The following is a 13,680-nucleotide window of genomic DNA, read 5'->3' on the forward strand; positions in this document are numbered from 1 at the left end:
GTGGCTTGATTTAAAAGCCACCTCTCGCACAATTTCGGACGAAATGGTTTTTTAATTTTTTCCATTCCGTGCGTTCAAGGAATGATCGGGCTCACCTAGTTTTCATTCACTGTCAATCATGTGCTTCAAAACGTTAAAAGAGTTTTCCTGGAATGTATGTATTCAGTTAGATATAAGACAACGCCTCGGGGAAAGTTAATAGCCGGGTGAAAAAGGAACCGAAGCGCCCAAAGCACCAAGTGTAAATCATTTTTGGTTCAGCTTACTTATTGAGCATCCTCAGTCTGGAACGATTCAACACGACAAATGTGTTGTAACCATCCCCCATCTGAACCCAAGAAGTAAAGGGGCCTCCGTGACCATTGGGGTCCTATTTATTGCTCTTCATTTTAATCTCGTAGATTGTTTCCCAAGGTATTCGCTCTAATCTGTTAATCACTACATGTCTGAGTGTGAATGTGTGATTACAGTTGCAACTACAATTACTTGACAAGTCTTGTGTTAGATCACAACAGTTCAATGGTTCAACTGTGATAGATTCTCAATCTGTTACATAGAAAACCATAACCATATATGAAGTTATCTATGATCTGTTACTACAGTGACCATATCACAGCGATGGTTTAGGACCAAATGATCAACTGGATAAGAACGAAATGTTGACTTTGAACATGACAATGTCTGCACAATTTGAATAGAGAAGTGTAGTAAATCTTTGAAATTTCATACTAATGCGCCCTCTGGTACTACCATGAAGTAAGTGTCACCACACTTCTTACTGATGACAAAATGTTGGCACTACACATTTTTTTTTGTTCTTTTGAATATTTTGATCACTTGCCATGTAATGTTATCTTTAGCAAATGAATTGTGGACTTTAATGGTTTAAAATAGGTGTTCGAACGTAGCCCTAAGATGGCGGACAATTTTGTCGATGAAAATTTAGAAGCACTGGATGTGCTAAAATCATGGTAGTTCTTGCCGCGATTGTGGCGCAGCCTGGCTAGGTCACACAGCTGAAATCCGACCCGGTACTTAACACATAACATCGCTGAGTAGGCCCAATTTGATTTACATCCAACATCAAAAGTTGTTAATCTCATCATATGTACACAAATAAGCTTACGTTAGTAAATCAAAAAAGAAAATCGTCTATGGAGAATAAATGTCTTACTGAACAGAGCTGAATGACCAGGGTCAGGGATGCGATAGCAGACAAAATTCCACAGATGATGTTGCCCACCAAATGATTCACCGCATGAACTCTGCTTTGTGGCTGGAAACAAAAACAGATACCATGCAACATCTTTTTGTAAGGGCTGTAAAAGAGTCCTGAAATGACGGCGTAGGCCTCACCAATTATTGATTGAAGCAGAGACAACCACTCGAACACTCAAACCACTTACTTTTGTGATATTCAAAATCTACATTCACTGTCTGAGCATTTGAGTTCAGATACATCTAGGGCATTTTGGAGTTAAAACGCATTATAATGCAACCATTCAATCCCAAAATAACTCAGTGTTGGTTGAAAACATCACACCCTATTTTGAATTCAGAAACTAAGTGCGCTTCACATTTCGTTAAATATATATTTTTTTAAGATTGAAGTTTTTTTGGAATCTTTTTAGACATGTCAGTTTTCAATCTGAGTCAAAAATCCTTAATACAATAGAATCATAGTTCTTCCTGATCGTTTTGCGAGCTAGAAACATGCCAAGGTGTGTTTGGGTATTTAGAGATTTGAGGCGTTGTGACCAACTTGTGCACTAAATAACCGATTCCCTTGTATTTGAAAACCAAAAAAAAAAATGATTCAAAGCACTGAGTAGTGTATGAGGGCCCCTATTTCCAACGTCAGACAGCCCAAACGAAATGTGGAAGAGGCACGGTAGATTGCAAAATAAACTTCGCTTAACATGCCATAAGGCAATTTCTTTTGCGGACATTGTATGACATACATAAGATTTTGATACTATTCAATACAACACTTGGACCAGTAAAAAAAAGTGCAGAGCGTAACACAGGTTTCTTGTATAGAGTAGAAAGAGTTTTGAGGGTTCGCCGAAAAAATGACCGTAGCGCCACCTAAGAATGAACAACCTGGTGTTTTCGTACTCCCAAGTAGCTTCGAAAAAATGTTTTCAAACCATGTGTAGACATGCTTTGCCTTTTCTTACCCTATTACACTGTACGTAATCCATCAGAGAGCGATATTGTTATTGTATTAGATTGAAGTTTGCCAGTAAAGTAACTGCATCAAGATGATAATGGGGCAGGTCGGATATAAGACCGGAATGTGCATACAATCGAAATAGGACCTGTGGACTTGCGCTGTTTTGTTTTAAGAGCACTACTCCCTTTTGGGAGAGGATGTTGTTGATGATAATAAATCTGATCCTTTTCCACAGTTGAAATAGCGTGCATCCGAGAAGAAAATTGAAGCAAAAAAGAAATGTTTTGTGAACATTGGTAAAAAAAAAAAAAATAGAAATACGCAAATCACATGGAATGGGGCTCGTCCATACTAGTATCTTATGATAGGAATATGTATTGATCATCGAGACTCTAAGGCTCATATCAGTCATTGACCCTTAACAGCCGACCTGACTAACCGTCAGTTAAAATAAAGATTGCTAGGACCACGTCTCACCAAAGAAAAAAAATCCGCAATGACGAGGCTAGAGGTCAAGATGAAACTCGAGCTGAAGATGATGAGAAAGGCCAGCTCCGAATGAAAGAGATTGTTCCTCCAAGTGCCCTTGTAGTAGCTAAAGTTGTACCCGATCACGGATATGTTGATTGCCCCTGAAATGTATACGCCATTTTAACGACTTAGAACATGAACTAAGAGACTGTTAAGAACGGAAGTTCGTTGGAGTCGTTTGAACAGGTGTCCTCCGTTGAGGTTGTTTCAATTTTGGGGGGAAAAGAAATAGACTTGTCATCGAAGAGAGTTTATCTTGAACAGTCGAAAAATGTTTGTAATGCTGCTGTTTGACTTACCTCACCAATGGGACCAATTAATTTGTACTGACCCAAAATCAACGTGATGACACTAAGGACCAGCTCTCGTGTTCCAACCCCCAAAATATTCGATTCAGCTCTCCTAGGTGAGGGAGCCATGTTCACAATCAGATGGATGCTCTTAAAAAAGCTATGCTTCACACTCTAGTTGGTTGTTTCCGTTTCGTTTTCAGAGTGTTTCGAACGTGAGCCCGTTTTGCCTCGACATCCGGTGTTAAGAAGAAGATTCATGTCTCAAAAAGGTCCGAGGGTCTTGAAAACATTCAATGAGGCAGAAAGAAGGTGGAGGGCGAACTCGGAATTTCCGCTTGGAATTGACAATGAGTTCAGCAAATGCTTCAAAAGAGGTTACTAGTAGTGCTGGGGCGAGTCCGGACTCGAGTCCGAGTGCACTCGAGTCTTTTACTTGATTTTGGAGAAAATGGCCGGACTCGTCAACACAAAATTGTTCATTGTTTCTTAGAATTACGCAATTTGTTTTTTTGTTTTTGCTCTGGTATCTGATGGTCTGACTGAGAGTTACAAAACGTTAGAGTTTGGGATCTTTAGTGACTGAAAGTGCAATGTGGGCTTGGAGCCAAACATGCTCAACAAAGTTGGTCCTTATATTGTCTTCCCTGTTTCTCCAAGCTATGTAACTTCCCTTGGGGGACTCCCTTGTCCTACTCAGTCCATAAATTCAAAGGAAAACAATTTTACGTTTTGAAGAACATCAATGTTGGACTCAGAATACTAAAACTCATTCGTTGATCACACTGGATGGAAATTAGGAAAAAAATTCGTCCGAAATTGTGTCAAGTTTGGCTTTTTAAACAAGCCACATTTCAAGAGCTTTGAACGGTAGATGGCGATGGCTTTTGAAGCTGATGACACCAACTTGAAAACGTTTACTGCATGCTGTTAATCAAAAAGAATATTATTGGAAAGATTTTTGGAAACCCCCCAACAGCCCCCCCAAAATCAGTGTACGTGAATGTAATAGTTGGATTCTTTTTTTTATCACAGGCGTTACCTTTGTTGCGAAATAAAAGCTTGAGTAAGATGAATACCCCATTGTTTTTTTCATAACCGTTTCTTTTTTGAAAAAGTGACAATCGCTTCATCGCCAACTATTAAAAGGAAAAAACCGTCCTTCAATTGGGAAAAAGAATTGCCTTACGGTGCCACTTTGTTGCTGAGTTAGTCTTGGCAAGAAAAATTGATTTAGCATGTCCTCAAAAGTACATTGACACATTTCGCCAAAAACATGGAATAACTTAAAGATGAGTCGAATCAGTGGAGAAAAAAAAGTCTGTGTTTATTCAAGACTTTTCCGTCCACTCTGCTGACAAATCACGAAAGTTTGTGTGTAGGGATACTATGGCCATTAATGGGAAAGATATCCGATTAAAGTGATATGGTAAAAGAAAGAAAAATGCAAGTTTTGAAATCGTATATTGTCCAATTTTAAGGTTCCACATGCTGCCATTCCAACCATCTTGAGTGCGTGAAACATGAGTGAAACAAAAACTGGACCAGTTTTTTAACGCTTCATTTTCCAAGATTTTCTTCTCACAGATGAACATCAATTCTCTATCAAGATTGTTAGCATATCAATACTGGGACTCTAACGCTAGAGAGCTCTCAATTTGTACCCTAAACAGAGCATTATTTGTTCCCCCCCCCCAAAAAATACGTCGCCACTTTCGTTTCAGTTAAGGTCGAAAAAAGAAACCTAATAACTTCACCTTCGGTTAAGTACACCTTAAGCACCATACCTCAGAAGTAACAATCAATTCTAAAGTTAGTTATCCATTCACCGGTCCTCAATCACGATAACGACAGCAACTTTGTTGAAGATAAGGACCACGTCTCTTATCGCAATCCGCGCCTTCAGTGCTCGTTCAGCTGCCAACGAGAATAGCAATAGGCCTCTGTCATCTGCTTCAAATCGGTCTTGTTATTGTCACAGGTGTCTTGACCGGTCCATGGATTGGCGTTGGCGCGCCCAAAGGGCGTGGCTCGTCACCAAGCGATCTCTGCCACGGTGGGGGTGGTGTCAAAAGAGAGGATTGGCCACTCTTTTGATTGTGGTGGCTTTGTGTGGATTGCTTGGAAAGCTCCTTTTCAGCGCCAAGATCATTTGCTCAAATCGAACCAATGAGCGGCACATAAGTAAATCAGTCAGATGGGTTTCCAACTCTTTCTTATGAAAAATGGACAACAGTTCAAAAAGATAATATCGATTTCCTTTTTGGCTCGTTTTCAGGGAATCTCTGTGATAAATACACTTCCGGCGAAATTCTGGGAGACCTGTGTCCGGATTTCTGTCAAGACCCACCTCAACTTGTTGTTGAATCCTGCCAAACCCAGCATTTCGGCAAGGAAGTTGTTTTCGAAGCCAAATGGAAGGGTTCCATTCCAGTAAGAAATGCTACATCAACTTTTAAGCCGTATGTGTACAGGATACCTCCAATACTTAACACCAAAATTACTAGGCAAAGAATACTAACATCTCGATGGGCCAATATTTTCTCTAAAAAACATTCTTGAACTGAACTAACATCCTGACGAAGTGTTGTGGAAGTAGGTTGATTCTTTAGGAACTGTAATAGTCCTGACTTGGGAAATGCCTCCAGGCCCAAAGTTCTTCATTCGGAAAGCATCACTTTGTATGTATGAGCCCATTGGAAGATGAAAGCCCTTCAAATAGAAACGTGTAAAGTACCGGATCGAATTTCAGCTGTGCGAGCTAGTCAGGCTGCGCCACAATCGTAGCAAGAACTACCATAATTTTAGAGCATTCAGTGCTTCTAAATTTTCATTGACAAAATTGTTCACCATCTTAGCAAATTGGCCGACAATTATTTGGAATCATTTAAGTCCAGATTCATTTGCTAAAGATGGCAATACATGGTAATGGACAAAAATAGCCGAAATCACGAAAAAACTATTTGGTGCCAACTTGTTGTCATAAGTAAGAAGTATGGTGACACTTCCTGCATGGTAGAACCAGAGGGCGCACTAGCATGAAACCCAAAACTTTACACGTCTCTATAGGGTACGGATCCGTAAGGGGCGCCATTGGGCAGGGCGGGGTTTGAATCTAAATAGGATAATGAAATTCACGTCACATGATTGACGAGCTATGGGCTCGTGAGGAAGCTATGTTTGAAGTGAGAACAAAAAAAAGGTCTCGATGATGCCCAATTATATTCCTAACAGATGACTTTGTGCTCACGTTCATCCTTAAAGCCCAACCCTTAAACCCTGGCAAATTTGGCTGTCTTCCCTAATGTCAGGGTTCATTGTTTAAGCTTTAAGGCCAGACTCGAAAACAAAACCATCAATTCCCAACATAATTTGGGGTCATTTTCGATTGTTCTTCTTCCAAACATAGTTTCGGTAGCACATTACTGCTCATAATCATGTGACTTTTTGTTTCAACTAAATGAGTAGTTGTTTAAGTTTTGGACGTTAGAAAGACAATTAAGATTCATCAGATGGGTTTCGGAATATCGCTCAAAGTAAATATTAGAGCATGGAAGAAGTGTATCAGAAGCTAAATTGAAAGTTTAAGTGTGCTTTTTTCCTCAAAAATGATAACATTTATCAACCTTCAAAAACTGCAATACAATTTAATTGGGCACAAAAATGCTTTGGATGTATCAATAAACAATATTCAAAGTATTAGATATATCTTGTTCACATCTTTAGTTTCATTTTGTTGCCTTTTTTTTATTGGTGCCATTATGTTTATTCCGAGAGACATTGATAAATGAAAAATGGGGCCAAAATCCCCCCATTTCCCAGCCTAGCCTGACAAGTTGACCCTTGTCGTCTTGTATCTAGTGACGTCATACCCACAGCTGAAGCCTTCCAAGTGTCCAACCCTTGTATTTGAAGCACTTTGATCAATTAGTTGAATTCCTTTGATTGATAAGACACATTTTGTCAGTAGCCGAATATTTAATGCTTGAACCAAAAGCATTGTTTTGGCGTATTTCTTAAACAAATGCTAAAATCTGGACACTCTCATTTGAAACTACCCAGTACAATAGAACAGTCTGCTCACAGCCCGTATTCCTCCAGGTATTTGTCAAGAGCTTATCTGCAGATCACAGTCAATCCGAAGAGCTCCAGCCTGTTTTCACCGTTGGATCCAATGGGGAAAAATTGTTTCCAGATGTCCCGGACTTTGACTTCATGGTGGAAAAATTTCTGGAAGACAATTACGGCCTTCCTACTCAAGGTATGTTGAGGAACCAAATATACCTGCATACCATTGGCCTTTGAGTATAATAAAACAAGCAAGTTTGTACCCATTTATAAAAGAAAGAATACGGAACAATTACATTAAACTGTGGCCGTAAGAATTTTCGACGAGGTGACGCCTTCAGTTCAATGAAATCACAATATCTTATTATCATTAATATAATGATGGTGCGTTGGATGGCCTTTGATAATATTTTCATCTTCTTCCTGTGCTTTACGTTTTATCATAGTTCATATCTATGTACGACATGTTGCTAGTAGATTGAAATATCTTTTCGTTCATGCTTTTCAAAGGAAATCTCATGGAACGATTGTGGAACCTCCCTTTGGCTGATGAGGCCAATGACGAGGTCTACATTCACAAAGCCATGGTCACGCTTTGGGCATTGGTTCAGGACAGCGAATACGTGTTTTCTCAACTGTACAAGCATCTGGACGTGTTCCCTGAAGTCTATGGAACTTGTGGCTCGTTCTACATCGTTGAAAAGGTGATCCATAGGTTTAGGTGGTTTTTACCAATATACTCATTTTAGCAGCTGATGCTTGGAGGTCATTTCCTAATGACCAACATGGTATTCTCCTTTTTGGCACTAAAATGGGCCACGTAGGTGTAAGCTCGCCTGCCAATTTGCTCCCGGAGTTAAGGCTGATTTGGCTTTTTGGCTTTAACCCATTGGCCGAGGCAGGGGGATTTGTGATTAAAAACTCTTTTTCATATTTTGCAATATTATGACGTGTTGTGCTCAAATGCCCAAGAAAAGTCATATACCTCAACTTTTCAAACGATTGTATGAAATATGAGAAATATGTGATCGAAATATTTACCACTCTGGGAATTTCGTGGATGGGCCTTGTAGATCACAATAAAATAAGTATGGAAAATAGAATGAAAGTGCCGTCTAACTCCAAATGAAACCACCTGACTCTCCAAGGAATTGTCGGGAAAATTGTAGCAACCATATGCATTCATTCATGACAAATTGGTATGAAACGTGGATGCTCCAAGGCTTCAACTCAGCTCAATGGAACTCTGAAGCTCCACTTTGTAAATGATTCGTGTTGTAACCGTAAAATTGAACTAAAAACCCTTGTATCAAATATCTCTTGTTCGAATTTGTACTTTGTTGAAGTATGGCATTTCAAGAGGCTGGGGCACTTGTTCCAGCCAATTCGAAGAGAATATCCATAGAAAACGACCTCCCAAAAAAAACGAGGTTGCGTGAAATGAGTCAAATAGTTGACTGATTTTCGGTCTTTTTTAAAGGTTGAGCGCTTACCAAAGATAAGTTATTTTGGCCAACCTTCATTTGCGGATTGGTCCCGAAAGGTTGAGCTGGCCATTAAATTATTGGACCTCGTTGAAGAGCTGGATGCTTTGTTTGACGAGCCTGCCTTCATCTGTGACGTCAAATTGGAACATTTTGGTATGTCGAATAGCCAAAGAATGAAATTGTTGGACGTCGATGGCTTGCACCTGAAACCCCTAGCAGGTAAGAACCAATATTTCTAAATATCATCTTGCCTTGCTTCTTGCAAATGTTTCACAAACATGCTTGATCTTTTTAACTTTGGTTGGGACTTTTCGATTTTTGTGTTTCACTTCATGTTCCACTTGTTAAGGAATCATTGCTTCAATTTTGTACAACTCATTCGGATTACAATTTAGTCAAAAAACAATTGACCAACTGAAAGTAATCATATGAATGGAAAATGCGAACTCATTAATTTTCTTTTAAATGAAAGTTTCGAAATGTCGCAGAAATATCCAGTCACGTATTTTCGGTTGATATTTTTGGTTAAGGGTGTGTTCATCTGGAAATTAGAACAGAAATCAAATTTGGCAATTTTTTGACTTCATTGGTCATTTTCACACCGTACCATATGACTGCTAGAGATTGAGAGGAAACTTCGTACTGCTGACTAGTGATTGTTATTTTTTCAATTTTTTTAACGGTTTGTAGCTAGTTTGTATTTGCAAATCAATACTGATTCATTAAAGCAACACCTCTTGGCCGGTCATTCTCCTATGAAAACGTCTTCAAAAAGGTGCCAAAGTTGCGTGAGATGAGCGTTATAGCTCCTCCGCTGAAACATGTGTTCAAATTTGATCACCTGTTTTTCATTTAAATTGCTATCAAATGGAAATTGCTTTCAAATTTCTTTTAGAGCAAATTGTCGGAGGCGAGGTTAAATGTTCCACCCATTCCGAGTGCAATTACTTCGATTGCCGAGGCCGTTGTGATCTCATTGAGGGGAAATGTGTCAACGAGATCACCAACAACAACGTCCAGATGATCTGCGAGGACATTCTGCTTGGAGGCGGTACAACCTCCTTGGGCGTACCTAGTCCGGGTCTTTTATCTTCCAAGCATATGCACTCCAAGCTCCGGAGCCATTTGAAGCAATGTGCCAACCCAAGTGGTGCCAAAGATGGAACCCGAATTGGAGCTGAGGCGAAATTGCGTACCGAATTGTATCGAATGCTCAAAGAGATCAGTAATGTCGCGTCGAAAATGAAAATCCAATCATGACAATAAATGGAGGTCATAAATTGTTAAATGTAGAACACACGATTTATGAGGAGGCAGCAGATCAACTTGCCATGAGTCCTTGACATCCGATCAATCGCGATGGACACGGCGAGGGAATAACTTGAATAGCTTGATATAATTGATACTTGAGAGCAAGCGCAAACGAGCATGATTCGGACGTTTTTTTGCTTAGAACTTTGCCTCATTTGCTCAAGGTAGATTCATATTTGTTATGAAAAAAAGTCTATCATAAAGAGAAAAGTCATTTTTCAGTTCTGTTCTTGGACGTGGACCAGACGTAACTCCAAAACGATCCTTCAATTTTCCCCTGGAGGAACAAAACCAACCAGAGGAGGTTATTTCAAGGTTCAAAAGACAAGGTAAACCTGTTCCCATATTCAAGACCAAAACAGAGTTGCCAAATTCTGTTTTTTTTCCTTGGTAGCCAATGATTACTACTATCCTGATGCCGATGACGAAGAGGGCTCCAATCGGGTCAACTTCAATTCGGCCAAGGGCAACTCTCAAGCTATCAATTCAGGCAGAGGGGACGCCAATTCCATAGCCAACGTCGTTTCCAATCAGAACAATCATCCTCGAAGGTATTTTGGAGGCCATAACCCTTTTTCCGGGTTCGGCAGGGGATTCAACGGGTTCAATGCAAATACTGCGGAAGGGAATTCTCAAGCAATTAATCATGGTTATGGGGATGCCAACTCGGCAGCCAATGTGGTGGCCAACCAATTTGGACGCAACAGATATGCTAACAGAGGAGCCCTCCGAGAAGATGGCGATGGGGATGAGGGACAAATTGGAGGTCGCAACTTCAATTCTGCCATTGGCAACTCCCAAGCCATCAACAATGGATATGGGGACGCCAATTCTATTGCCAACGTAGGGTCCAATCAGAACAACTTTGGATATCCCAGACGACGACCATATCCGGGTGGGAGAGGAAGTGGTGGGAGCCGGGGTCCAAGGGGAGGAGGATACATCCCACCCACAACAAGAATAGGAACAATTGGAGGGGGAAGAGGGGGAGGGGGTGCGGCTTTCATAGATAAAAGGGGTACTCTGGGGGCATTTGGTGGTGGTGGTGGTGGTGGTAATGGCAGAGGAGGGGGAAGCAGAGGTGGATCATGGGGTGTTGGAGGGGGAGGGGGTGCAACATTGATTGGTGCTGGGGGCATTGGTGCAGCTGGGGATGGGGGTGCATACGGCAGGGGCAGAGGATGGGTAGCTGGTGGGCGAGGGGGGTCTCCTGGTTTTGCAGGTAGAGGGGGAGGACGGGCTAGTAGTGGAGGGAGAAGAGTGCCAACTTTAACCAGAGGAGGAGGAGGTGCAGCGATGGCTGGCCAAGGTGGTGTGGCTGCAATTGGTGGTGGAGGAGGCGGTGAGGGTAACAACAAATTGGAACTGGATTGGCCTTTTGGGCCCGTCTTCAACAGCAACTCTGCCATTGGAAACTCGCAAGCCATCAATCACGGTATAGGTCATGCCAATTCTGCCACCAATGTGGTGGCAAACAGCAACCGCTTGCTGGAAACTGGAGAGGATGAATATGGGTCAGACTATTCGGAGAGCTCTGGTCTCGCAATTGTTACGGACGAGAATGGTGGCGACAGAGGAGCCATTGCTTTCAGGTCCGGCTACCCGGGGCAAAGTCCCTTAGATTACCAATATTATGCCAAATAACCTCAACACTATATTCAAATATGTCTAATGTATAAGTATTGTTCTGATCTTGGTTTGATATGTGGTCGATCTTGCCCTTACTTACCATTTCGCATTAGTTATACATTGGTCTCGTCTCATTGAAATCTAATTTTCTGTCCTCAATCCAATGTCCTGTCGATACGCCCCTGCACACTGACACTGTAATTGCACAATTTCCAGCAGGCCCTCAATAAACTTTCGTGGAACAAGGGAAGGTGAGGAGTGCCGCTATTAAGAAGGGAAGTGCAAGAGGCAATCACTATTGGAACAATTGCAATGTTAAGAGGGAAAGGTGTAGGTTTTAATGTACCGTATTCTTGCATGCTTATGGAAGTAAAACGTTTCTAGTTAATATGACTAGGTAACGTAAGAGCCCCGAGACAACGTTGCTGCGGTTTCCTCCGGTAGCCCAATGACAAAGCTCCACTACTTTTTTCAGTGCCAAACTGAGGTATGAAGTGACTGGAACTCTAGCTCTTAGCAGAGGGGCCGGTTCAGAACTGGGGCAATTCTTTTAGAAGGGTGTTACAAGTCCATCAATGTTTTCCACGACAAAGAGATGGCGAAGACATTTGTTCCCAACGTTATTTTTTTAAATGAGATTTTTTTTTTGTACAGTATTGTTCTTATATTTCTTAAATTATGCCTCGTACAAAAACAAGGTCGACACATTTTTGATAATGAGCATAATCTCCATTTTAATCTTTATTTTAATACTGAAAACGAATATACATCAAAAGCCATTCTTGACGCACGAGATCAGAGTACCGCACGAATAAAAAAAAATATATCAGGTTTTTACAACAATGAAGTGTAAGAAATACATGTTTCTCAGTTCTGAGCTGAAGTTGGGTGCTCCGAAAATTCCTAAGCAAATTTTGGGTTAATCTGTTATGAAAAGTAACAGAAGACATTCAATATCTTAAAAGCCGAGAAAGAAACGCATTTCTCGTTGCTTTAGATTCTTCTCTAATCTTCGCTTCTCTAACTTTCAAGTATCTGCTCTTCTTTAGGTCCCTGTTTCACTTAGGAAAACATAAAAATGAGCGCATGAAAAAAAAACATAGTGCTGCTAGATCAAAATTCTTGAGTAGCTCACGGATAAGTAAAATGGCTCATCAAAATTTAAATAGGCGCACCTAACCTCAGTAGGGCACACCAAGTTATAATGGGATATATCGCACACTCAAGAATCGAGAAGCACAGAAAGTTCAGCCTAAAGGACACCTCGCAAATACTTTGGCAAGCCAAACCTCAAGGAGTTAACTAATTCATTTTAGAAAGAAAAACTATATTGTTATCATTTCAGCCCATGAAATGAAGACTTGCTTGTATTTTGCCTTCAGTGTGCCAATTCATATCTTTGTTGTGCCGGTTTTTTTTTTCCTTTTTGGCGTGCAATCACCCATTTTTACAAGTCATATCATACTAAATGTATTATAATCGCTTTTTTTTGTACGCGATAAATACTAATGTTTTTGTGGTGACCTGTATTCTTTTTGTTTGACCATTATATATTTTTCCATATTTCACAAAACCAAAATATGTCTTGTTTTCTTACAATTAAGAGCACGTGAAATAAGTAGAGTTCGGAATGATGGGTAAAATTTGAAAAGGCCTGCTTTAGGGTTTATTCAGCGACCGCACTTCTCCATAATATCTCCTTTCGATTTGGACACATCATAATTAATATTTACATTCTAGCTCTCTCTATGGAAAGGAAGCTTCCTTCGTGCTTGGTGGTTCCCGCTTAGTTTCTTTTTCATTTTCATGTACTGTAGAGTTGGATTTGCTATTGAAAATGCGGATTTGCGTGGATTCGACAATGACATTATTGCAACTGAACATGCCAATCTGTCTATTAAGGTGGATGGAACAAATTTCGCACACTTTGGAGCTCCACATCATAAGAGTAAAACACAGAAGGAAAAGAGAGAGAGAGAGAGAGAGAGAGAGAGAGAGAGCTCGTAAAAACACAACAATGCCATGGTTATTGGCAAGCCTCAGGTTTTGAAGCCAAATGACACTGTCAAATCTTACCTGATGAGAATGAAGGCACATGTACTGAGCGCAATGGCCATTCTTCAGTCGAACCCTTGGTGTGGGGTGGGCAAAAGATTGAACAGTCGCATACAATATGAACCATGTTCCA

At 40.6% G+C, this 13,680-nt stretch overlaps 2 protein-coding genes across 4 annotated transcripts in view; one reads left to right on the plus strand and one right to left on the minus strand.

Moving 5' to 3' along the window:
* LOC131891486 (uncharacterized) overlaps window positions 1–5,012 on the minus strand; it is a 5,658-nt gene extending 646 nt beyond the window's left edge. Inside the window, exons 1-3 of the mRNA XM_059241080.1 lie at window positions 3,039–5,012; window positions 2,654–2,808; window positions 1,175–1,276 (exon numbers count right to left, since the gene is read on the minus strand). Coding sequence (XP_059097063.1) covers window positions 1,175–1,276; window positions 2,654–2,808; window positions 3,039–3,126 — 345 coding nt within the window. The 5' untranslated portion in view covers window positions 3,127–5,012. The remainder of the gene's footprint in view (window positions 1–1,174; window positions 1,277–2,653; window positions 2,809–3,038) is intronic.
* LOC131891484 (uncharacterized) overlaps window positions 1–11,742 on the plus strand; it is a 12,505-nt gene extending 763 nt beyond the window's left edge. For 2 of the 3 annotated variants that reach the window (XM_059241078.1, XM_059241077.1), the window contains exons 2-9: window positions 4,979–5,181; window positions 5,276–5,430; window positions 7,099–7,258; window positions 7,576–7,769; window positions 8,546–8,771; window positions 9,448–10,027; window positions 10,086–10,192; window positions 10,258–11,742. In XM_059241078.1, the coding sequence (XP_059097061.1) occupies window positions 4,995–5,181; window positions 5,276–5,430; window positions 7,099–7,258; window positions 7,576–7,769; window positions 8,546–8,771; window positions 9,448–9,812 (1,287 nt within the window). In that variant the 5' untranslated portion in view covers window positions 4,979–4,994 and the 3' untranslated portion in view covers window positions 9,813–10,027; window positions 10,086–10,192; window positions 10,258–11,742. Of the gene's footprint in view, window positions 1–4,978; window positions 5,182–5,275; window positions 5,431–7,098; window positions 7,259–7,575; window positions 7,770–8,545; window positions 8,772–9,447; window positions 10,028–10,085; window positions 10,193–10,257 lie in introns of those variants that run through there. The other variant, XM_059241076.1, reaches the window with a different exon arrangement.
* The last annotated feature ends 1,938 nt before the right edge of the window (window positions 11,743–13,680 follow it).

This window comes from Tigriopus californicus, chromosome 12 (genome assembly GCF_007210705.1).
Source record: "Tigriopus californicus strain San Diego chromosome 12, Tcal_SD_v2.1, whole genome shotgun sequence".
NCBI classification, from domain to species: domain Eukaryota; kingdom Metazoa; phylum Arthropoda; class Copepoda; order Harpacticoida; family Harpacticidae; genus Tigriopus; species Tigriopus californicus.